We start from the raw sequence: 24203 nt of genomic DNA, 5'->3' as shown, positions 1-24203 counted from the left end.
AAAAAGAGTCTTCATTCCATAAATGTAAGATCATGTTTATAGGCTTTCAAGGGGAGGTCTGTACTAAAGTAGCATGTCCATCAAAAAACATAGTGTTTGAAACTGAAAATGTAAGAACTAACTTTACAGCTTGATTACAAACATTCTTTTAGGTCCCAAGAATTCCTCAGTGAAAAGATTAGGAAACAGCAAAACCAAAACAAATTTGAATCCATAGCATGCTCTTGGGGAAACAATTATTTATTTTTCTCTTATTTCGTTCTGTTTTGATCTTCATTGTTAGACAATTTGTTGTTTTAAATTTAGGAGATGTATATAATTAGGAGTTAAAAATTTCAAGTTCTTTCTCTTTTTGATTGTTTCTTTTTTTGTTTATAATTTAACTTTCAGCTATTGCATCGCAGGAGAGTTGGAGTGCAGTGGTGAGTCACTATATTTTACTCTGATTTAGGAAAGATGAGATAGAGTTTGGAGTCTTTTTAGACTATCAACAGCAGAGGAGTATGTACTTGATGCTTTAGACTGTTCCTCAGTGGACTGACACAATTCCATTTCAGTGTGTTTATGTTGGGTCAGTTCAAAACCAATGCTGCCAAGGCACTTCAAACCACTGGTAGATGGGGCAGTTCTCTTGCTCTACTCCTGCCTGTCTGTAGGCTCTGAGAACTAAGGAAGTGACACATCAGTTAAAATAGTTTAATAAAGGGATGGAATGGAAGATGATAGTTATATAGATAGAATTAACTACTTGAAGGATTACTCATATGCAACGTGTCTTAAAAAGAAATTTCAATAAAATTCAAAAGAATATATAAACAATTCTTTCTGTGTATTTGAAATTGCAAGAAGTGAAATATAAAAGAAACAGATAATTCATAGGCAACTTGAGTTTTGGAATTTTTTTCACAACTTTTCATTTCTGTCAATAATAGTAATTTGTGATTATTTCAGAAACTGCTCCAACAAATTCAACATATACAGGTAAAATCATCATTATGGTTTAGATGTATATTTATGATTTCTTTTTATGATAATCATTTATACTTTCACATGAATCTGTGCCAGTAAAAGATATGCTAATAAATATGAAGATATAAAATTTCTAATTAAAATTAAGTTACTAGAAGATATGTCAAAATATAATTTTATTATACTCTTGTGAGTTAAGTTAGTAATGTGATTAGAACATAACATAGGTATTATATGCTTATTATTAGTTGAACATCATCATCCAAAGCTTGACATTTTTAGATGATAATTTGAACAAATGGAATGAAAAAATAAATGTGACCTCCTGTGAAGTAAATATTTTGAAATCATGATTATACTTGGAGGGGAAAGCACAGAAATAAAAATTATTTTTCTTAATGTGTTTTTCTTGCAAGCTATAAGGCTATTTTGGTTATATCCATTCAAGAGAGTACTAGGCAAAATGCAGTTGAACTTTGGGTTTGGAACTTTAAATGCACTGGTTGGAAATTGTGCTTAGAGTTACTGCAGTATACTTACATACTCTTATTTCTCATTGATCAATATTTGGAAGTGATGTCGATTAAGAGATAGTATTTTAAATTGGAAGCCTTAGGTTTTGATAATGTATTTAGTATGTGATCATCTGTGATGTGACATGTATTTTAGTTATCGTAGGTTACTTTCCTAAAGCTAAGTGCAGAGTTCATCTTGGCCCATAAATAGACTTAATAAAGTTCCTGTGAGATTTTGGTTAAGTGGTAATAACAGAAAATAATTAATCATTTTTGTTGGACATACAGTAAGAAGAGTTATTAATACTGATCTAAATGAAAGATTGTTTTGTCAGTTAACCTCCACATACAATTTCAGAAATTTTTATTGAGTCTATGGCAACTGGTTTCTTGAAATAAATTTTCCAGCAAAGTTATTTAAGTAAATTATTTTCATATATATTGTCTTCCCCAAACAGTTTCTACTACAACAGCTACCTCCATACTAAGCACCGAAGCAGGTAAAAAAAAAATGCTAATTTGTTTTCTAGCATCTAAATAAGCTATGAATGAGTTTGCAACTCAGGCATTTTGGCCCTTTTCCCCAAAGTTGTCATTTTCTATTTATTTCTTAAATTCCAAATAGTAAGGTCTACATCCAGTTGTGATATTGAAGAACCTCTTCCTTATTCAGAGACCGTATGTCCTAAAAAGAACATTCTGTATGTTACTAACTTGGGAAAAAAATTCTATGCTAAATTCCTTGAAAATAAATTATATTTTCTTTTCAACTGACACCAAAGAATTTTAACTTTAACTGAATCACTTGTAATCAAAGCAGTGGTCAAAGTACAGGAGTATATTAAAATGTGTAAGCATCTGGTAAATGAACTTAACTGTTGCCTTTCATCATTTATTTGCATTCTAGAAATACCTAATCGTGTCTAAATAAATACTTTATAATCTTGTCTTTCAAAACCATCTGAACATACATTTCCAAATATTTGTCTCTTCCTTTGTATAGCAATTACACTGGTCACCAATAGCTCAGGCACAGGTAAGCAATAATCATCAACCACAACTTAAGAGGGACTTAAAAATAAAATCCCAAACTTCCTTTTGCAGTATTATTTATACCTTTGCAATTACATTTTTAGGGGAAGATTTTTTTTCTGTTTTTGTTTTGTTTTTAAGATTTTAGAAAAAAGTGTTATACAAACTGATAAGAGTCTTTGACGTTTACTTGCGGTCTATAAATTTTAAACTTTAATTTTATGTTTTGACATCTATTTAACTATTTAATCAGATTTCTCTGAAACATTAATTCCAAGTTGACCCATTTTATATACGACCATAGATGTTATCAGAAACAATTTTCCTTCCATATAAAACATTTTTTTCCATTATTTTCTCCAATTCAGTAACTTCCATTCCAGGGACTACATCAAGCAGTGAAATAACAGGTAGGTGAATCAGAAAACTTATGAAATGACAAAAAAGGTTTTTACATATATTAAAATTGTTTTTTTTTTTTATATTAGAATCAAGAGAGCCATTCTCCAATACTTAGGATCTTTTTCTTCACCTAACTGAACACCATTTTTCTTTTTCCTGTTATTTATTTTTTCTCTAGTTATTTATTACTTTGTCTGTCTCTGTATATACATATATATTTTAAAACATGACATTTTTATTAAAGTATAATTGGCATATAACATTATATTAGTTTCAGGTGTTCAACATAATGACTTGGTATTTGCATATTTTGCAAAATGATCACATTTTATCCAGGTAACATCCTTAAAGTGACAGATAATGGTTTGCATCCTTGTATTCTTAACTACATTTAGTCACAAGCTACAAGTATTCAACAAATATTTGTAGAATGAATGGATGTTTCTTCTTTTTCCCTATCCCTAAGTTTTAAATTATGTTTTTTCTTTTGTCACAGAATTTCTAGCCTAGTCATTAGACCAATGATTAGATGTTATTTATGCTGATGAAGCTTATAGTTTATACATTTCATTCATTAGAGCTAATATCTCTTCTCTAGAAAACAGGGTATTGTGTAAAATCAAGATTATTTTTGGTTTATAATTTTTTATCATGATACAGAATTAGAACTAATTTGGAGCATCTTCGTAATTTTGGTATTGTCAATTATTTGGCACTTAATATCATGTTCCTTATATTCTAAGGGCAAACATGTCAAAATATCACCACCATAGTGTGGAATTTCATAAAAGTGGCCTACTGACATGTTTAATTTATATCAAACTTTCTCTTATGTCGAATATCATTAGTAGCTGTGGCTCTTTCAGTGTAAATTTAGAGAGTGACCCATTACAGAAATATTTTTATTTATTCTACAGTTGTAAATCTATTTCTGATGGCCTACTAATGATTTCATCCTGAGTTGTTTAAATACACTGCAGAATAATTTTCTAGCTACATAGTATCTCAGCCATAAACAGTAGTCTGAACGCCTAATTCTCAGCCTGATTCTCATTTGAAGATAAGCAATTTAGTTCAGTTATATAGGTCTCTTTCAGTTAAAATATTCATTCAACTACCAAAATTTTTGAATCTTGAAACCATTTAAAGTATTCTTAACTATTGATTTGATGAAATGTATATTCATGTACCCTGGAGGAGGGCATGGCAACACACTCCAGTATTCTTGCCTGGAGAATCCATGGACAGAAGAGTCTGGCAGGCTATAATCCACAGGGTTGTAAAGAGTCGGACAAGTGAAACAACTTAGCACACACACTCATGTACGTTGCTGTTCAATCAATAAGTGCTGTCAACTCCTAACCCTATGGACTGCAGCAGGACAGGCTCTTCTGTTCTCCACTGTCTCCCAGAGTTTGCTCAAATTCATGTCCATTGAGTCTACAATGATATCTAACCATCTCATCCTCTGTTGTCCCCTTCTCCTCCTGCCTTCAATCTTTCCCAGCATCAGGGTCTTTTCCAATGTTAGTTTTTTGTATCAGGTGGCCAAAGTATTGGAGCTTCAGCTTCAGCAACAGTCCTTCCAATGAATATTCAGGGTTGATTTTCTTTAGGATTGACTGGTTTGATCTCTCTGTAGTCCGTGGGACTCTCAAGAGTCTTCTCCAGCACCACAACTTGAAAGCATCAGTTCCTTGGTGCTCAACTTTCTTTATGATCCAACTTTCACATCCATATATGACTACAGGAAAAATCATAGCTTTGACTATATGGACTTTGTCAGGAAAGTACTGTTTCCTTTTTTTTTATTAAGCTGTCTAGGTTTGTCATAGCTTTTTTCCAAGGAGCAAGCGTCTTTTTATTTCATAGCTGCAGTCAACATCTACAGTGATTTTGGAGCCCAAGGAAAGGGTATCTGTCACAGCTTCCACTTTTCCCCCATCTATTTTGCCATGAATTGAGGGGTCTAGATGGCATGATCTTGTGGTTTTTTTTTTTAATTTTATTTTAATGTTGAGTTTCAAGTGAGCTTTTTCTTTCTCCTCTTTCACCCTCATCAAGAGGCTCGTTAGTTCCTCTTCACTTTCTGCTTCTAGAGTAGTATCATCTACATATCTGAGGCTGTAGATATTTCTCCTGGAAATCTTGATTCCAGCATGTGATTTATCCAGCCCAGCATTTGGCATGATGTACGTCTAGTCAAGGCTATGGTTTTTCCCATGGTCATGTATGGATGTGAGAGTTGGACTGTGAAGAAAGCTGATCGCCGAAGAATTGATGCTTTTGAACTGTGGTGCTGGAGAAGACTCTTGAGAGTCCTTGTACTGCAAGGATATCCAACCAGTCCATTCTAAAGGAGATCAATCCTGGGTGTTCATTGGAAGGACTGATGCTAAAGCTGAAACTCCAATACTTTGGCCACCTCATGTGAAGAGTTGACTCACTGGAAAAGACTCTGATGCTGGGAAAGGTTTGGGGTGCGAGGAGAAGGGGACGACAGAGAATGAGATGGCTGGATGGCATCACCGACTCTATGGACATGAGTTTGAGTGAACTCTGGGAGTTGGTGATGGACAGGGAGGCCTGGCGTGCTGTGATTCATGGGGTCACAGAGAGTCGGACGCGACTGAGTGACTAAACTGAACTAAACTGAACTGAACTCTGCATATAAGTTAAATAAGCAGGGTGACACTATACAGCCTTGATATACTCCTTTACCAATTTTGAACCAGTCAGCAGTTCCATGTCTATTTCTAACTGTTGCTTCTTGACCTGCGTACAGGGTTCTTAGAAGACAGGTAAGGTGGTCTGGTACTCTTGTCCCTTTAAGAATTTTCCACAGTTTCTTGTGATCTACACAGTCAAAAAACTTTCTCATAGTCAGTGAAGCAGAAGTAGAGATGTTTTTCTGGAATTCCTTTGCTTTCTCCATGATACAACAAATATTGGTAATTTGATCACTGGCTCCTCTGCTTTTCTAAATCCAGTTTGTACTTCTGGAAGTTTCAGTTCACATACTGCTGAAATCTAATTTGAAGGGTTTTGAGCATAACCTTGCAAGCATGTGAAATAAATGCAATGTACAGTACTTTGAACATTCTTTGGCATTCCCCTTCTTTGGGATTGGAATTAAAATGGACCTTTTCCAATTCGGTGGCCACTTCTGAGTTTTCTGTTTGCTGACATATTGAGTGCAGAATTTTAACAGCATTAACTTCTAGGATTTGAAATAACTCAGCAGGAATTTCATCACCTCCATTAGCTTTGTTTGTAGTGATGCTTCCTAAGGCCCACTTGACATCACACTCCATGATGTCTGACTGTAGGTGAGTAACCACACTATTGTAATCAATCAGGTGATTAATTATCCAGACTTTTCCTGTATAGTTCTTCTGTGTTCTTGCCACCTCTTCTTATTATCTTCTGCTTTTATTAGATCCTACCATATCTGTCCTTTATTTTGCCTATGCTTGTATGAAATGTTCCCTTGTTATCTCCAATTTTCTTGAAGAGATCTCTAATCTTTCCTATTCTATTGTTTTCCTCTATATCTTTGTATTATTCATTTAAGAAGGCCTTCTTATCTCTCCTTTTTATTCTCTGCAACTCTGAATTCAGTTGGGTGCATCTTTTCCTTTCTCCCTTGTCTTTTGCTTCTCTTCTTTCCTCAGCTATATGTAAAACCTCCTCAGACAACCACTTTGTCTTCTTACATTTCTTTTTCATAAGGATGGTATTGGTCACTGCCTCCTGTATAGCGTTATGAACCTCCATCCTTAGTTCTTCAGGCACTGTCTACCAGATCTAGTCCCTTTACTCTATTCTTCACCACCACTGTATAATCATAAGGGATTAGATTTAGGTCATACCTGAATGGCCTTGTGGTTTTCTCTACTTCCTTCAATTTAAGCCTGAATTTTGCAGTATGGAGCTCATAATCTGAGCCACAGTCAGCTCCATGTCTTGTCTTTGCTGACTGTATAGAGTTCTTTGTCTTTTGCTGCAAAGAACGCAATCAGTCTGATTTCAGTATTGACCATCTGGTGATGTCCATGTGTAGAGTTATCTCTTGTATTGTAGGAAAAGAGTTTGTTATGACCAACTTGTTCTCTTGACATAACCATATTAGCCCTTGCCCTGCTTCATTTTGTACTCCCAGGCCAAACTTGCCTGTTACTCTGGGTATCTCTTGACTTCCTACTTTTGCATTCCAATCCCCTAGGATTGAAATGACATTATTATTATTATTATTTGGTGTCAGTTCTAGGAGGTCTTCTAGGTCTTCATAGAACCAGTCAGCTTCAAATTCTTCAGCAACTGTGGTTGGGGTCATAGACTTGGATTACTGTGATGTTGAATGGCTTGCCTTGGAAATGAACAGAGATCATTCTATCATTTTTGAGATTGTACTCAAGTACCACATTTTGGACTCTTGTTGATTATGAGGGCTACTCCATTTCTTCTAAGGGATTCTTGCCCACAGTAGTAGATATTCTGGTCACTTGAATTAAATTCACCCATTCCAGTCCATTTTAGCTCACTGATTCCTGAGATGTCGATGTTCAGTCTTGTCATTTCCTGCTTGATCATATCCCATTTCCTTTGATTCATGGTCCTATATTCTAGGTTCCTTTGCAATATTTTTCTTTATAGCATCAAACATTATTTTCATCACCAAACACATCCACTGCTGAGGGTAATTTCTGCTTTGGCCTAGATGTTTCATTCTTTCTGGAGCTATTCATAGGTGCCCTCTGCTCTTCCCCAGTTTGGACATTTTCCAACCGAGGGGCTCATCTTCTGGTGTCTTATCTTTTTACTTTTTCATACTGTTGATGGGGTTCTCCAGGCATGAATACTGGAGTGGGTTGCCATTTTCTCCTCCAATGAATCATAAGCAATGTGGATTATCTCAATATAATGCTGATATATGAATCCTATATAAAAAGTAGGCAGTCAGAACTAAGAAAACTGTTTTGATATTTTCCAGTTTATAGCTGTATTTTGTATTGTAGCAGCAAAATTTTCATATAAAACAGAAAGCCATGAGTAGATTACCTAGAGCTTTAGTGAACAACTTATGAAGTTTTAGGTACAATATTAACCTTAAAATACTACAAAAATCTCATCAATTGCTTCTACTGTAGCATTTAAAAATTATAAACCTAATGTAGAGTTTTATTATAGGGAAAATTAGCTAGGTTCTTTTTTTCCTGAATTCATTTGTTGTTATTTATGACTCTTAATGCTTAATCTTACCAAATCTTATAGTTTAATTTCACAGAAACTCCAGAAGACATTTCATGACCTATAGGTATAATATAGTTTACTAAATGCCATCTTATTACTGTATTATTAATATAAGATACAGCTAATATTAATAATAGCTTTTAATGAGAGTTTACTATATTTGAGTCATGATAGTATTTTTTTTTTCCATTTCTCATTAAATCTCAATAATCTCCTAATTGTTAGTCCCCACAACACCCTCCCCCTCATATTTTGCAGGGGAGGAGATGCAAAGAGCTTAAGTATTTTTCCAGTGTTACAAAGGTCAGAAGAAAAAGAGATTTTCTGGTATGATGTAGAGAGAAATCAGGGTTGTTTTTCTTTTCCTTTTTATCTTTGAAAGTCAGAAATTATAATTTCACAGGTGTGAATCAATAAGGCTCCCCCACTGTTAATCTGAAATCAGGAGACAAAATCAGTTTTAGAAGTTTATTTTTTCATGTTAAAATTGTGTAAATGTGCCACAAATCATAAATTTTAAATAGATTTAGTTAAATAATCCAAAATATAGATAAAATATTGATTATCAAGTTATCAAACCAGTGGTACCTTTACAGCATTTTTGATAATGTAGATGTAGCTTTATCCTGTTGATGGAATAAATTAGTAAGTGCCTATTTCCCAGATGAGCTAAAGCATATAAAATTTTAGATATTAATTAATTTTCCATTTAAAAATCATTATTAGTGATTTAATCCTTAACCCCTACTACCACTCTACCTCTTCTTTTCTGAGACTATGCCCATATCATATATAACAGGTGGGATTTAGAAAGTATTCAAATAATAATTGATTCAGTTTCCTCAAAAATCTGTGACTTGTGGGCTCAGATCATATCACTTGGTTATCTTTGTTGAGTAGATTAACTGCATAACCATAAATTGAATACTTCAAGTTGTGCTATAGGTTCCTTGTCTGAATACAAAATATTCAGAATAAAATTTGACCTTTCTGAATTTTAACACCTCATGAGAAGAGTTGACTCACTGGAAAAGACTCTGATGCTGGGAGGGATTGGGGGCAGGAGGAGAAGGGGATGACAGAGAATGAGATGGCTGGATGGCATCACCGACTCGATGGACATGAGTTTGAGTGAATTTTGGGAGTTGGTGATGGACAGGGAGGCCTGGCGTGCTGTGATTCATGGGGTCGCAAAGAGTCGGACACGACTGAGTGACTGAACTGAACTGAAGAGATAATAAATCCATTTACTGGTGACTGGAGAATCATAGTAATCTACTTAAAGTGAGGATGGCAGTCAGAAGAATCTCAGAAGTACTGGAATGTTTGTGGTAATCTTCTTTTGAAGCTCTTTTTAAAAAAAGTCAAATTTAATGACCTATTGATCTTCATTTTCATGTAAGAATAAACATTTAATTTTAAGGCACACCAGCACATTTAAACTGGTTTTATAAATTCATCCAATAAGCATCACACCATAGTAAAAATATATCAGTTTAAAGTGTTTGCTTTTAGAACGAACACTTTTAAGGTAATTAAGGATCCTTTATGTGGAGCAATTGCCTCGCACAAATTATCGGCTTGAAAGTCACATCTGATCTCTTTTACTGACATCAATGATTTAGAAGTTGAATGGCATTTGACAAATTGTGATTAATTCATAGCTACATAATGATTTTTGCTTTTTAACCTTCTAGTGGTGAACCTCTCTTGATCAGAGATGAGAAAAATGGATCCCTAAATAAAACTTTAGTCATCATTAACAAGTTTCTTGTTCCTTTCTAAGTGTAGCATGCCTCAACAAAAACATTTAAATAGATATTGAAAAGCAAAATGTAATATTTCCAGAAATAATATAACTAGGAAGACATATCATTTTGAATATGTATTGCCTCTCCATGAACTATTTACAATAGGTGGAAGGATTTCTTTGTTGGACATGAGAACTCATTTTACTTAGAATTTTGGCTTACAGTCTCAGTGTTCTAAATGTACTTTCATTCTGGATAATATATAGTCATTTTGAGTTGAATCAATGTGCTTAGTGGGTTAATTTAATTTAGCCAAAGCTGTTCTATTTTTATTTTCTGCATTGTCTTAAGATATCAATTTGGTATTTAAAAAAATTCTATGATTCTTGAATAGGTAAGACTTATTTCAAAAAGAAGACTGTGCAGAAGGGCAACTTTTTGCCATTGTCTTGTTCCCTGAGTGAAATATTTTTGATCAAGTGCTAGATCAAATACTTCCTTGTGTCAAGTACTTTTCACTGACCTTTAGTTGTTTTTGTGTTTCTTTCTTTCTTTTTTTTTTTTAACCTATTCCTTGAAAGGATTGAGCAAATTATTTTAAAACTGCTTTCATAAATTTAAATGACCTTCTCAGATGGATCGAAAGTATTTCTTCCTGCCAGGTAGAAAGAGAAAGGCCAAGGTCTTCAGAAGAGGAATGATGTATTTGACTTTAAAACTTTGAAAGTACAAAAGAAGTAATATGCCAAGTTTACACTTTTTTCCATGCTTTGTAAATCTATTTTCTTTTTTATGCAGTAAATGCTTTCAAAGAGTTAAAATTCCCTAAGAGATGCCTAGCCAACCATTCCAATAAATATGTTATTTTTAGGAGAAAAAATTATGCATTTTTTTTTCTTGTTCAGATTGACAGATCTTGACACAGAACCTACATTTACTGAGCACTATTCTAAACATTTGACACATATTGCCTCATTTTATATAGAACTCTATGAAGTGGGTGCCATTATTTTCCTCAATTTACAAATGAGGAAATGGAAGCACAAAAGGTTAAGTTATGTGTTCACAGTCACTTGGTAATAAGTAGCAAAGAGAGTATTAAAATCCTGAACATATTTTTCTAGATTCAATCTTAATGCTTTTATATTTTGACATTTAAGAAAGAAAATAAAGTTAAATTTAATTTTAAATATTATTGAAATAGTAGCATATAATTGCAGAATTCAATTTCAAATTTTAATGTGTTAAAATTTATAATTTAATTTTTCTATTAAAACTAAAAGTAGCTCATTGACTAAATGGAATACTTATTCATATAATTTAAAAAAGTACGTATCTATTACATAACAGTTTAACGTCTTAAAATGCATTTTTCTTTTCTCAAAAAGTTAAAATATCAGAATTTTACAATTATACATTTTATTTTCTTGTGTAATCACTTATTCTAAAATTGTATCAATCATAGAAAAAAAGTACGTGCATCAGGATGTTATAGAGAGCCAGTTGAGTGCAGTGGGAAGCCAAAACAGAAAAATAAGAACTAGAATCTCTTCTCTACTACTTACTAGCTGTATGACCCTAGTTTCAGTCCTTCAAATATACTGAACATTAGTTTTCTCATTTTTTAAGTAGGAAAAATAGAATATCTACATTGTAGGATGTGAGAGCAGCTTAGTGTAACACATAAGTGCTCAGTAAAGTCAAATTTATTACTAGTAACAGTTTTATAAAGAACAATCCATTACATAAATCAACTTAGATTTTAGCAGAATAGTAATTTTTAATAATTAATCACAAACATACTGCTTTATCAATTAAAACCAATTTTATGAATTTTTAACTTTTTTCAGAAATAAGATACTCTGCAAAATCTAAACTTTGCAGTACTGAATTTGTTGTTTATTAGACAAAATGTTTTAAATACTCCTTAAGATTATCTTTCAGAAATTTTTATTAAGTAAAATTGAATTCATTGAAGGAAAAAGGGACAATAATCATTTATAAAAGAGTTTAAATTTTACAAAACTTTAAATGGCCCTTAAATGCAATAAAAAACTTAGTTGTAGCTGGGAAATTAATTATGTGATTTTATTTCAATTATTAAGTTTATCATGGAAAGGAAGTTAAAATAATAAAATAAACTATCAAATTGATCATGAGGTTAAAAATAAATGGACACAATCGCTTTGAAAATTGTTAGGGTGGATTACTACTTTGTAACACAGAGATATCAATATTTTGGTAAAGGAAGTTCTTTCTATTATCATTTATGTCTTGGCAACAAAGAATCTGATATACAGTAATTAATAATAGCAAGTACGTTAGCATATATGTTCATTTGCAAGTAATGGAAAAATCAATTGAAATTGTAATAGTTAAGGATGTCAAAATTAATGGGAACATAATTGCTTTATCTATCAGTTTTGGTAATTAAACCATGAATAAAAGTGAATGTGAATTATCATTTATTCCTGTTAGTAGAATCTTATCCATACTTTTTATTGTTGTATCAATAATTTAGACTTACCTCTTCCCAGGTTATTTTGTGGGGAAAGAGAGCTCTTCACATTAGTCAAAATGGTATGGACTCCAATCTGAGGCTGGTTTAGAGAACTGTTATGGCCCTGATAAAATATGGGTCCTTGAGATCCACTCGAGGATGTTGCCTCCTTAGCCACACCAGTTGCACAGAAAGGCCTGTAAATGTGTTTTCTCATTCAAATGCATAAATATTTGCAATGACTGCTGTGCCACCTGTGGTGTGTCACTGTGTTCCCCTTAGCTCTATGTTGATCCCTACGTATTCAGATGTAGAAATTTTGCAGAAGATTGATTCTTATCCATGTGATAATGTTGCTTTTAATGAAATGTGATTGCCTTCAGTTTGAATGAGTTCAAATTAGGATCACTGGAATTTCTTAAAGGCTGAAAAATCTATACTGGGAAATGGAATCTGCCCTACAGTCTCTTGAAGTATTGAGGTCTATCCTGCTACGTCATTATAATCCTGACAGTCTCTGTGGACAATGGCATAACAGTCTTCTTATGTTATTCTTACATCCATATCGCAACTCACTTTAATTCAAATGTCCAATTGTTGTGTTAGTGAGAAAAGATATCAAGATTTGAAGAGTTCTATTGGTGGAGTCTGCTTGATATTGATTTGAAAATTCTTCCCAGCTAAAGTTTAACATTAATTCTGAGAATATTCACACAAACCTTCTCTCAAACTACTTAATATATTTATACGATATCCATTTTTGTGAAGTAATCAGGGGAGATAGGCTGCTTTATTTTTTATTTGACATTTTATTCTATAATTTCTAGTCTAATTTGTAGTATTTCCATTAATATGGTGAATGGGTAACAAAAAACTTATAAACTACAAGAGTAATGTATTATGCATAGAGGTAGCATCACATACGGAGAAGGCAACGGCAAGCCACTCCAGTACTCTTGCCTGGAAAATCCCATGGATGGAGGAGCCTGGTAGGCTGCAGTCCATGCGGTCGCTACGAGTCAGACATGACTGAGCGACTTCACTTTCCCTTTTCACTTTCACACATTGGAGAAGGAAATGGCAACCCACTCCAGTGTTCTTGCCTGGAGAATCCCAGGGACGGGGGAGCCTGATGGGCTGCCGTCTATGGGGTCACACAGAGTCGGACACGACTGAAGTGACTTAGCAGCAGCAGCAGCAGCATCACATAAAAAGCTGTATGCATCACGTACATACAGTTAGGTTCAGAGTGACTTAGATTTTAGTCCTAGTTTTGTCATTGACCACTAGTGATCTTGAACAAATCACTTACTTTTTCTGAGCTCAATTCTTCATACATAGACTAGGTGTAATACTTTCACTTCATTGACTGATTCATTCATGTACTCTATTGGCAAATATTTATCAAGCTCCTGTTATATATTAGGGACTCATGCCATTAGGAGTTTAATGATGAACTGTAATAGATATGATCTGTGCATTCATGAAACAATAGTCTGGTCAGAGAGATGGATGTCAGTCAAGTGATTAAAATGAATGGAAAGTAGCAATAATTTGCAAGAACTATGAAGTGCTTAAAATGGGGGTAGGATAGATGGAGAGGGGACTTGATCAAGTCAGGATGGTCAGGAATTGAAGAAAGATGAGTTAGTTGAGAAATGACAATGCAGTTCTAATAAGGAGTAGAGAGAGGGAACTGTTTTCCAAGTAAAGGGAATGGCAGATAGAAAGAATGAAAGTATGGCTGGATAAAGAGTAGGATCAAATAGACTGTGTGAGAAGTATTTTCTTTTTATTTAAGTTATAAACTTTTAGAGTGATGTAAACATTCATAATAGATTTCCAGGGATTTTTTAAAATAGAAATTAAGATTGAAAGACTGAAAATAGCTGTTTTCAGTATTTAAAAAAGTTGGAAATTAATAAAGGCATATATTTAGGCCCATAGACCACATCACAACAAACTTTTAAGAAACTTTTACCACATTTCCTGGCAATAGGAATGTGGATAAAATATATCTCTTCCTATAGGAGTTTACTGGTGACTTCAAGTTTATCTCCATGAACCCATTATATCAAATCATAAAAATAAACCCTGAAAAGTATTTCTCCTTCAAGTTGCCCCAAACTCTTAGTAGAAAAATATTGAAGGTGCTGATGATCAAAAATAGAATAAAGTCAAAGAAATCATAAACTACAAAATCAGCCTCTGCTTATCAGAGAACTGACTTCTCATTGTTGATATATATTTATTCCATTTACACTGTATTTGGTAGACTTCAGCATATGCATATGTGTATAGCATACAAACACCCACACATACACACATACACACTTGCATTGAAAAGAGTGACATTATAATGTCACTATTTTAAAAATGAAATAAAAATGTGTTACTAACTCTCAACACTGAGTATATTGCAAGTCACTATGGAGGGACTGATACTAAAGCTGAAACTGCAATACTTTGGCCACCTCATGCGACGAGTTGACTCACTGGAAAAGACTCTGATGCTGGGAAAGGTGGGGGGTGAGAGGAGAAGGGGACGACAGAGAATGAGATGGCTGGATGGCATCACTGACTCTGTGGACATGAGTTTGAGTGAACTCCGGGAGTTGTTGATGGACAGGGAGGCCTGGCGTGCTGTGATTCATGGGGTCGCAGAGAATCAGACATGACTGAGCAACTGAACTGAACTGAACTGAAATATATTGAAAACTAACAAGTGAGCAGTCTTTCTAGTATTTTCCCTTGAGGTCAGAAAAATTCACATCATTTCTCATTTTCTTATCAGGAACAACTCTGAGTTTCCTCAGTGGAACTTTTACCACAGGTGAGTCTATTAATTCCTGGTTTTATATGTGAAAACATATCTGACAGTGTAAATCATTAGTACCTTTGTGTTTTTAAGGAAGAAACTTTATATGTTTGGCTTTTGAAAAAATATTTTTAACAATAGTTTACTGGGTTTTTCCCACTGTTTTTAAACTAAAGAAAACCCCTGAACTTGACTCATTTTTGATATGTTTATATTAACTGGCTATAATATGGCCTTCAGTTTATTGCTAATATAAATATAGCATATATAACTATTAAGTTATATCAAGCTTCAAGTTAGAAAAATAGGATGACTATTATACAGAGTGAAGTAAGCCAGAAAGAAAAACACCAATACAGTATACTAACACATATATATGGAATTTAGAAAGATGCAAATGATAACCCTGTATACGAGACAGCAAAAGAGACACAGATGTATAGAACAGTCTTTGGGACTGTGTGGGAGAGGGTGAGGGTGGGATGATTTGGGAGAATGGCATTGAAACACGTATGTTGTCATATGTGAAATGAATCACTAGTTCAGGGTCGATGCATGTTATAGGATGCTCGGGGCTGGCATGCGGGGATGACCCAGAGGGAGGATAAAGGAAGGAGGGAGGTGGGAGAGGGGTTCAGGAGGGGGAACTTATGTACACCCGGGGCGAATTCATGTCAGTGTATGGCAAAACCAACCAATATAATATTGTAAAATAATTTGCCTCCAATAAAAAATAAATTACCAAAAATAAAAACAATAAAAAAAGAATAAAAAAATAGGATGAGAGAAAACAAGGGGATCTCATGATACATTTTGCTTATTAGGCATTTTAAATATAAAAGTAGCAACTAACTATTTCATGATGATTTTCATCATTGTTACTGTCATCTCTAAGTGACAATGTGACTAGGGCATAAGGTTCTGTTTATTTGTAAGCAATCTTTTGAGATAAATGTATAAAGACCTGATATGATACAATTTAAGATGCAGATGACATGACTTTGTTAAAAAAAAATATGGTAAGGACTAAACCAAAATCTTTGTAGGAAAGTAATAATGGAATGGAAATCTTAGGGTATCTGTGCAGAGTCACTGGATTCATGTTCTATTTTCTACAGTAGGAATTGCTTGACTAGTTAAATCACCCACTGGTATTAAAGTAAACATGAGATGAGAAGTTCTCTTTATGTTTTTCTCAGGTGTTACAAGAACTCCAGTTCCCATCACCTCCACAGCTGGAAGTGTGGGCACCACAGGGCTAGTGGGCCCCACCTTCACTGGTTCTGGGAGCATATCAGGTACATTAAGTTCAGGACATATATACCAGCATGGCTAAACAACTGGTTTCAGGCAATACTGCTCAGAACAATATTTTACAAAATAAAAGTATCTGACTTATGTGTAGTATCAGCTTTGGATGTTTTTTGTATGTAATTAAAATGTAGGCTCTTTTTGTACAAATTGCAGTCTTATTGTATATCATGTTACAATTATATACACCTTGAGAACTGACAGCATGCAGTTTTTTCACAAGTCTTTGTTTTATCTTTATCAGGGTCAACTGGAGTATCAGTAAGTGCAATCATGGAAACTGAAGATGGAAGCACAGGTGACACAGGCTTCAGAATAGGTGAGACAAAGAAATGAGTCCTTAACTCCTTTCCACACGCAGTTCTTCATTTCGCATCAGGAACGACTGTAATCTGAGCATATTTGATAACAGAGATTGGCATCAGCAGTAAGTTATTTGGTGACTTTGAGAAAAACTGAAAAGTTAACATTTATATGTTAGCAGAATATTAGTGACATATTTCCATGGTACAGTAAAACTTCTGAATGATGCTAAAATATGTAGTATGTAATTTAATCCACATCAACACCATGGTAGTTAGGTGTCTTTTTTCCCATGAGAAAGAAAATAATGAAAGTTCTCAAAACTGGCAGAGGCAGGATTAGAAGCCGAACCCTTAGCCTTCTTTGTCTGTGGCTGCACAATTCTGCAATCTGTGCCTAAAGAGTGAACATCCAAGAGAAGTCAGTGAGCGTACAATTGCCCTTGTGCATCACTGACTGAATTTCAACTACTGTTGGTTTCAGAATAAAATATTATTGATGATTTTGATTAAAAACAAACAAGCTTAAGTTCACTCCATCCCTTATGCAGTCAGTGCATGAGTTTAAGTACCATTTTAATTTCCTCTTTGCACCACGTTTGACTTTGCTTTTGCTCAGATGTCAAACATTTTCTGTCTAGTCTTCATGTTCATCCACCTCACTCACCTTCCTCTAACACAGTGGTGCTCAAAGTGCAGTTTCCAGACCAACAGCATTCACATCTCCTGGGAACACTTTTGAAACACAAAATTTAGGGGCACACTTGCCTAGAATCAGAAGCTTTTAGCGTTGAGCCAAGCAAACAATTGATACTTGTCAGTGTTGAGAATGTTCCCACTCTTCCCAACTTCCTTCCCAATTTACACTTTAGCCAGTACCATACCAGAATGAACTTAACAAAACCTCAGCCGTCATCACATTATTGTCCTACTTAAAATCTTTTAATTTTTCAGATTGCTTTTGGGATAAATCAAAACCATTATATACCATTAAAAGACATTTCTTTAATGTATGCATAGAACTTCTTTTCATGCATTTGTTAACTAATCCATGGCCTGATTTCATTTTTCCTTCATTTGTTTTCCTTTGGCAAATTTCTCAATTTAAAATTTGTGTCTTAAATATTTTTGGAATAAGATATTGCTTACATAAAAATAATTTGAAAGATACAAGCTATAGTAGGACAAGTTAAGAAATGACTTAATTCCAATTAGATCAGTGAATTGACTTAAATTTTAGGGTGATGACAATTGAGTGTATATTTTCTAGAATTGGAATTGGAATTATGTAGTGATAATGACAAGTCAGTCAGTTATCTCCTTTGGTTATCAGACAGTGAGTATAGCAGTCTTGAGCACGGTTTCTCAAAGTTTGGTTTGTAAGCGGGTGCAATCCATAATTCTTTGTTACTAGTCCGTACTGTGAGAAAAACTGAAGCAGAGGTCTAGGGTATTTTTAAATAGTTATTTTTTTTATCAGGAGGAACAGGAGGTCCTACTGCACCAATGAGAGGTGAGGAAGATGGCACACCTGGGCAACTAAGCACAGGAGCGACAAGCCCAGGAGAATCAGGCAAGTCAGGGTGTGAACCTTAGCCTCTGCTACATAGTGCTGAACACATTACAGATTGAACAAAAGATTAAACTCTACACGGTGTCATTGACTCAATGGATGTGAGTTTGAGCAAACTCTGGGAGACAGTGAAAGAGAGGGAGGCCAGGTGTGCTGCAGTCCATGGGGTCGTAAATAGCTGGACATGACTTAGCAACTGAACAACTGATATAAGACCATCTAGCCATAGACATCATAGGAATCGTTTGAAGATTTCTTTTTTGTGATAAACTTTGATTTTGTCACATTAGAGAGGGGTGATATGTACAGTTCTGCGACAGCGGAAGTAATGCTTCTTCCTTGTTGTGTCAGGGACCTCAAGAACTTCAGAAAGCTTTACAACCACACCTGGGAGCAAGAGCACAAATGCAGCCTCACCTGTCCCAGACACAACCCCTGGAGGCCAACCAGGTATGGAAATGGGCAACACTGACAGTCATCTGAGGCATCTTCTTACTGACCTTAAGGAAGTCACCAGCACTTCTGAGTTATTCCTTACTAGTAAATGCACATATTCATGACCTTGTTATTTCTACATTTGTGGGATTAATGCCAGTGATTCTCTAATATCAGTTCAGAGGTGATCTATAGCAAAGTATGTTGTATTTCAAATTCTAAGACTCCTGCCTTAGGACTTCTAAGGCCGTGAATGTGAAGTTGGGTTAAGGTCATGGTTTGCAATCTTGGCTACACATTAAAATTGACTAGAAATATTTTTGAAAATACATACGGAGAGGCTTTTACAGAGTAGTTAAATCAGAATTCTGAGAGGAAGTGCCCAGGCATAAGTGATTTTTTAAAAGTAAGAGAGAGGGGACATATGTATACCTGTGGCTGATTGATGTTGATGTTTGGCAGAAACCAACACAATTCTGTAAATCAATTATCCTTCAATTAAGAAATAAATACCAGAGGGATGGGATGGGGAGGGAGGTGGGAGGGGGGTTCAAGATGGGGAACACATGTACACCCGGGGCAAATTCATGTCAATGTATGGCAAAACCAATACAATAATGCAAAGTAATTAGCCTCCAATTAAAATTAAATAAATTAAAAAAGTTTAAAAAAGAAAAAAAAATTAAACTAAAAAAAAAAAAAAAAAGGCTTTGCAGTTTGTTCCAATGTATGACCTAGGCTGAGACTCTCTGAGCTAGTCTATCTGTATATTTAACAAGCAACCCAGGTGATTCTTATGATCAGTTTTTTGCAAGAGTGAACTGGAAATGTGTAAGTATGACAGTCGTTTAAAGAAAAATTATTTAATTTATTTGGCTGCACCCAGTTTTAGTTGAGGCATGTGAGCTCTTTAGTTGTAGCATGCAGAGTCTTTTAGCTGTGACATGTGAACTCTTAGTTGCAGCATGTAGGATCTAGTTCCCCAACCAGGGATCGAATCCAGGGCCCCTGTACTGAAAACATGGAGTCTTAGCCAATGGACCACCAGGGAAGTCCCAGTATTTTGAAAGCAGATAAACTCTGTTTGGTTTAACTAAAGACATTTATGCATATAATTTGATATATATTGTTTATTTTGAAAGAGACTACCAGATCATCAGCTGGTCAAACAACTGGAGAACCGAGCAGTGAAGTGACAGCGTCTGAAGGTAAGTTAGGTGAGTAGAGGCTGTCACTGAGACCGTGACTTTGGTCAGAAAGGACATTCTTTTCTTCAGAACGCTACAGATTTTGCTTAGCATTACTTATTACTGTACCATCCAAGAAAAGATGGAGAATGGGATAAGCTTGAATCATGTTTTTCATGAAGAAGGTTTCTTTCCTAGTTTCTCCAAGTCTTCCCTTCAAACATGTTATAGTACAGGATTGTCACATTAATATACGCATGGGTGCTAAGTTGCTTCAGTTGTGTCTGACGCTGTGCAATGCTATGGACTATAGCTTGCCAGGCTTCTCTGCTTATGGGAATCCCCAGGCAAGAATACTGAAATGGGTTGCCATGACCTCGTCCAGGGAATCTTCCCAATCTAGGGATCAAAACCGCATCTGTTAAGTCTCCTGCCTTGGCAGGCAAGTTCTTTACCACTAATGCCACCTGGGAAGCACAATAATATATATACTCTCCCAATACTGTTTATCAGGGGTAACAGTAGAATTTGTTGGAACTACCACTCAAATTGGCAGTGGCATCACAGCTAAACCATCTTTCTCTGGTTCCAGCCCAATGGGTAGTTCAGAGGCAAGGTGCAGGACACCTGGACACTTTGGTGGTGCTCCATCAAGAGCTTAGCTGAGACTCTTAGCTGATTCCTTCCTCAGAAGGGATTTATGTGAACTGAGTAATGGCTTTGGCTTTAAAGGTTATAATTTTAGGACAAATGAATGGGTAGTTAGAGCATTCTCATCACAACCATTTATGTTAGGTAGAGTTGACAGATAAAATACTGGATGCCATTTAAATTTGAATTTCACATAAATAAGATTTTTTTTTTTTTGGTGTAAGTATGCCCCATGCAATAATTGGGATGTGACTGTTCTTTATCTGGAATTCAAGCGCAACTGGGAGTCCTGTATTTTGATATCCTTAATCTAGCAACTCCAGTGTCCAGTGAGAACATCATTCTTTTCAATTAGGAACAACCGGAGGTGAAAATGCTGCCCCCACTGGAGCTGCTCGTGAGAACACTTCTGAAGCAACAGGTACTGAGAGAACATAATCAGAATCAAATTGGACAATACAAATGTGATTTCTTTACTTAAAATTTGGTCAGAGACAAGTTTTCCTGGGAAATTTAATTATTATTATTTGTGTGATCTCAAAACTGAAGGAGATCAGAAATAAATTGAGCTATTTATTTGTGTGTGTCCACATCATACTGGGTGCCCTAGAGAAACGAGGAGGGGAATAGAGTAAGATATTTATTCTCTTAGAACTTGAGTTTTGAGCTGGAGAAATGGATATTTATATATACACAAAGGCAAAATCATGCATGATAGAAGCTAATCTAAATCAAGGAAATGTTCAGTGACAAGTGTTGAAGTGGGAACTCAAGAGGACCTATAAGAGAGCTGATTAGTTGGGGTTGAAGACAACAGAATTATTCTATTTTGAAAAGAATATGATATTATGATCAGTACACTGACTGCGTTGACTGAAAAAAAGACACACAACCTAGAAGTTGTGAGTTATGTTTTATTTGGGGACCTTATCGAGGACTATAACCTGCAAGACAGCCTCTCATATTGTTAGAGTCCGGAGTCGCCCTTCCCTCAAAGGAACAGAGGACACTCACGATAATGCAAGACACACAGTGAGGTTTATTTCCAGCTAGCTGGGGTCCAAGTGTCCGCCCGACACAGCGGGTTTCAACAAGGACCCCGAGCACTCAGAGCCAAGGGGTTATATAGCATTTTCAAATCATGATATTTCTAAATTACCTAACTCACAGGAATTTTTATTACACACACACACAGCTGTGCCTATCTCTCTCCTGGGGTCTTAAGGAGATAAGTTTATCAGACCTGTTTACCTAATTTTCAGTGTCGAAGCCGCCCACATCCTTGGTGTTTAAGATTAACTTGCCTTCCTGATACTTAAGATTAACTTGTCTCCCAGGTTTTATCTAGTTCTTCCTCCCTCAAGTCACGTACTCAGTAAAGACGGTTTTTCCGGCCTCTAAGATGGCCGTTCTTATGCTAACCTATTCTTACAATATAACTCTGAGAAACTCTTCAAAAGAGGTAAAGGAGGAGCTAGGATACATAGGTGTTTTTTCTGAAAAAAAAAAAAAAATACATATAGTACATCAAAAGATTACTGCTGATCATAAAAGAAAGCCAGACATCTTAAGTAATGATTATAGCACTTTTCTATGTATGGGAAAATGCAGGAGTCTAGCCTCAGTGAAATAATTCCTTAGGTCATACCGCTTTTTATCCAGGGCCACTATCCTGTTTCTCTTCATCTTGAAATGCCCACAGGGCACTCTGCCATGGGAGAGGCTGCTGTGGCTGATGGCTTGATGGCAGGGAACATTCTTTACCTATATCTATATACTTTAATGAGCAAAGACTCAAAACATAAGTAAGCAGAATGAAATTTTAAGGATGTTTTCATTTTCAGGGAAATAAATAGCAATCATAATTCGGTGCTGAAGAAACAGAATTGAAAACAAAATCTTTCCCCATCCCAGAGACTCTCTCCACAAAGGTAGAAGAGAAAGAAAACAATTTTATTATTGAATAAGCATTAAACCAGAATGTGATACAAATTATAGTCAATTTACTAAAGGTTTGTAAAGACAGAAATCTCACCAAGCTGATACAATCTGTTACGTTCATATTCTCAAGAAAAATAACTAGTGCTTAAGTAAAAGTAAGCGAACTTGACAGCACCAGTTTTTTACACATGCTGCTGCTAAGTCACGTCAGTCGTGTCCGACTCTGTGCGACCCATAGACGGCAGCCCACCAAGCTCCTCTGTCCCTGGGATTCTCCAGGCAAGAACACTGGAGTGGGTTGCCATTTCCTTCTCCAATGCATGAAAGTGAAAATTGAAAGCAATGGCACCCCACTCCAGTACTCTTGCCTGGGAAATCCCGTGGACGGAGGAGCCTGGTAGGCTACAGTCCATGGGGTCGCTAAGAGTCGGAAACGACTTCACGACTTCACTTTCACTTTCACTTTTTACACATCATTTCAGTTCGGTTCAGTCGCTCAGTCGTGTCCGACTCTCCGCGACCCCATGAATCACAGCACGCCAGGCCTCCCTGTCCATCACCAACTTCCCGAGTTCACTCAGACTCATGTCCATCAAGTCAGTGATGCCATCGAGCCATCTCATTTTCTGTCATCCCCTTCTCCTCCTTCCCCTAATCCCTCCCAGCATGCTAAATTCACATGGCACGTGGGTATCCATCTGGTTAGTTAATAATTGGTTTTATAAAATGGAAAAATAAACTTTTATTTTGATGATAGGAGGAAATTTTGTATCTAGAGGGGGAAGAAGCGCTGTCTCCTGAAATGTTACTTTTCAAAGAGATAGCACCAAAGTCCTTGAGAGAGACATTTATGGGTTATTAAGCCGACTAGAGGCTTATTTAGTTTTTTAAAAGATTTACATGCATTTCAAAGACACTAAAAAGTACTTACCTTTACAAATATTCTAAAGTAAATACTCTAAGAAAAGAAAAGGGGAAGTCTCTTCCCTTATTTTCAGTAAACAGAATTAAGCCTGATATTCAACATTTTTATTTTTGCTTACACAGGGCATCCTCATTAAAGGATCAGTTTTATATTTTAATTAACTAGCTTTTCCTTCCCATTATAAAATTAAGCCATGCCAAGGGAATTGCCTGGAGCAACCTTCAGAGCTGTAGGTGGTAATTCCTCTGGAGAACCAGACGCTAGAGCCCCAAGTCATGGAAGTTAGGCAAATCTGGACCTGATGTTGTCAGCAGTTCACAACACCACCTCCCTTATCAGTGTGTAAAATGGACTAAGGACCTGATCCTTAATGTGTTTTGAATCTCTTAGAATTGAGTAGCATTTAAACTCAAGGAACCTATGAAAAAAAAATTTAAAGAGGAAAATGGTGGCTGTATATATTAGAATCTACACATACTTCCAGCCTCCAACCAGAAATATCAACAGAGTCCACATCTAGAATGTTTGGAGGGAACAGAGAAGCCTGAAACCTCAAGACTGGGAAAGATGGCTTTATGACTCATAGAGGAACCAAGATTCAGGTCAGGTCATCAGAAGAAAGGGACGTAGAGAGAGAC

General features: G+C 35.6%; 1 protein-coding gene across 1 annotated transcript in view; it reads left to right on the top strand.

Moving 5' to 3' along the window:
* Nucleotides 1-24203, top strand: part of MUC19 (mucin 19, oligomeric) — a 126410-nt gene that overhangs the window by 35713 nt on the left and 66494 nt on the right. The window contains 13 exon segments of the mRNA XM_088837009.1: nucleotides 391-422; nucleotides 952-981; nucleotides 1943-1984; nucleotides 2488-2520; nucleotides 2885-2926; nucleotides 15217-15255; nucleotides 16440-16538; nucleotides 16796-16870; nucleotides 18334-18426; nucleotides 18778-18966; nucleotides 20004-20069; nucleotides 20562-20648; nucleotides 21055-21120. Of these exon segments, the coding sequence (XP_088693135.1) occupies nucleotides 391-422; nucleotides 952-981; nucleotides 1943-1984; nucleotides 2488-2520; nucleotides 2885-2926; nucleotides 15217-15255; nucleotides 16440-16538; nucleotides 16796-16870; nucleotides 18334-18426; nucleotides 18778-18966; nucleotides 20004-20069; nucleotides 20562-20648; nucleotides 21055-21120 (893 nt within the window).

This window comes from Moschus berezovskii, chromosome 6, assembly GCF_049115385.1.
Source record: "Moschus berezovskii isolate FMDL1 chromosome 6, NW_MosBer_1.0, whole genome shotgun sequence".
In the NCBI taxonomy this organism is placed as follows: Eukaryota; Metazoa; Chordata; class Mammalia; order Artiodactyla; family Moschidae; genus Moschus; species Moschus berezovskii.
This window is presented reverse-complemented; position numbering and strand designations above follow the sequence as displayed.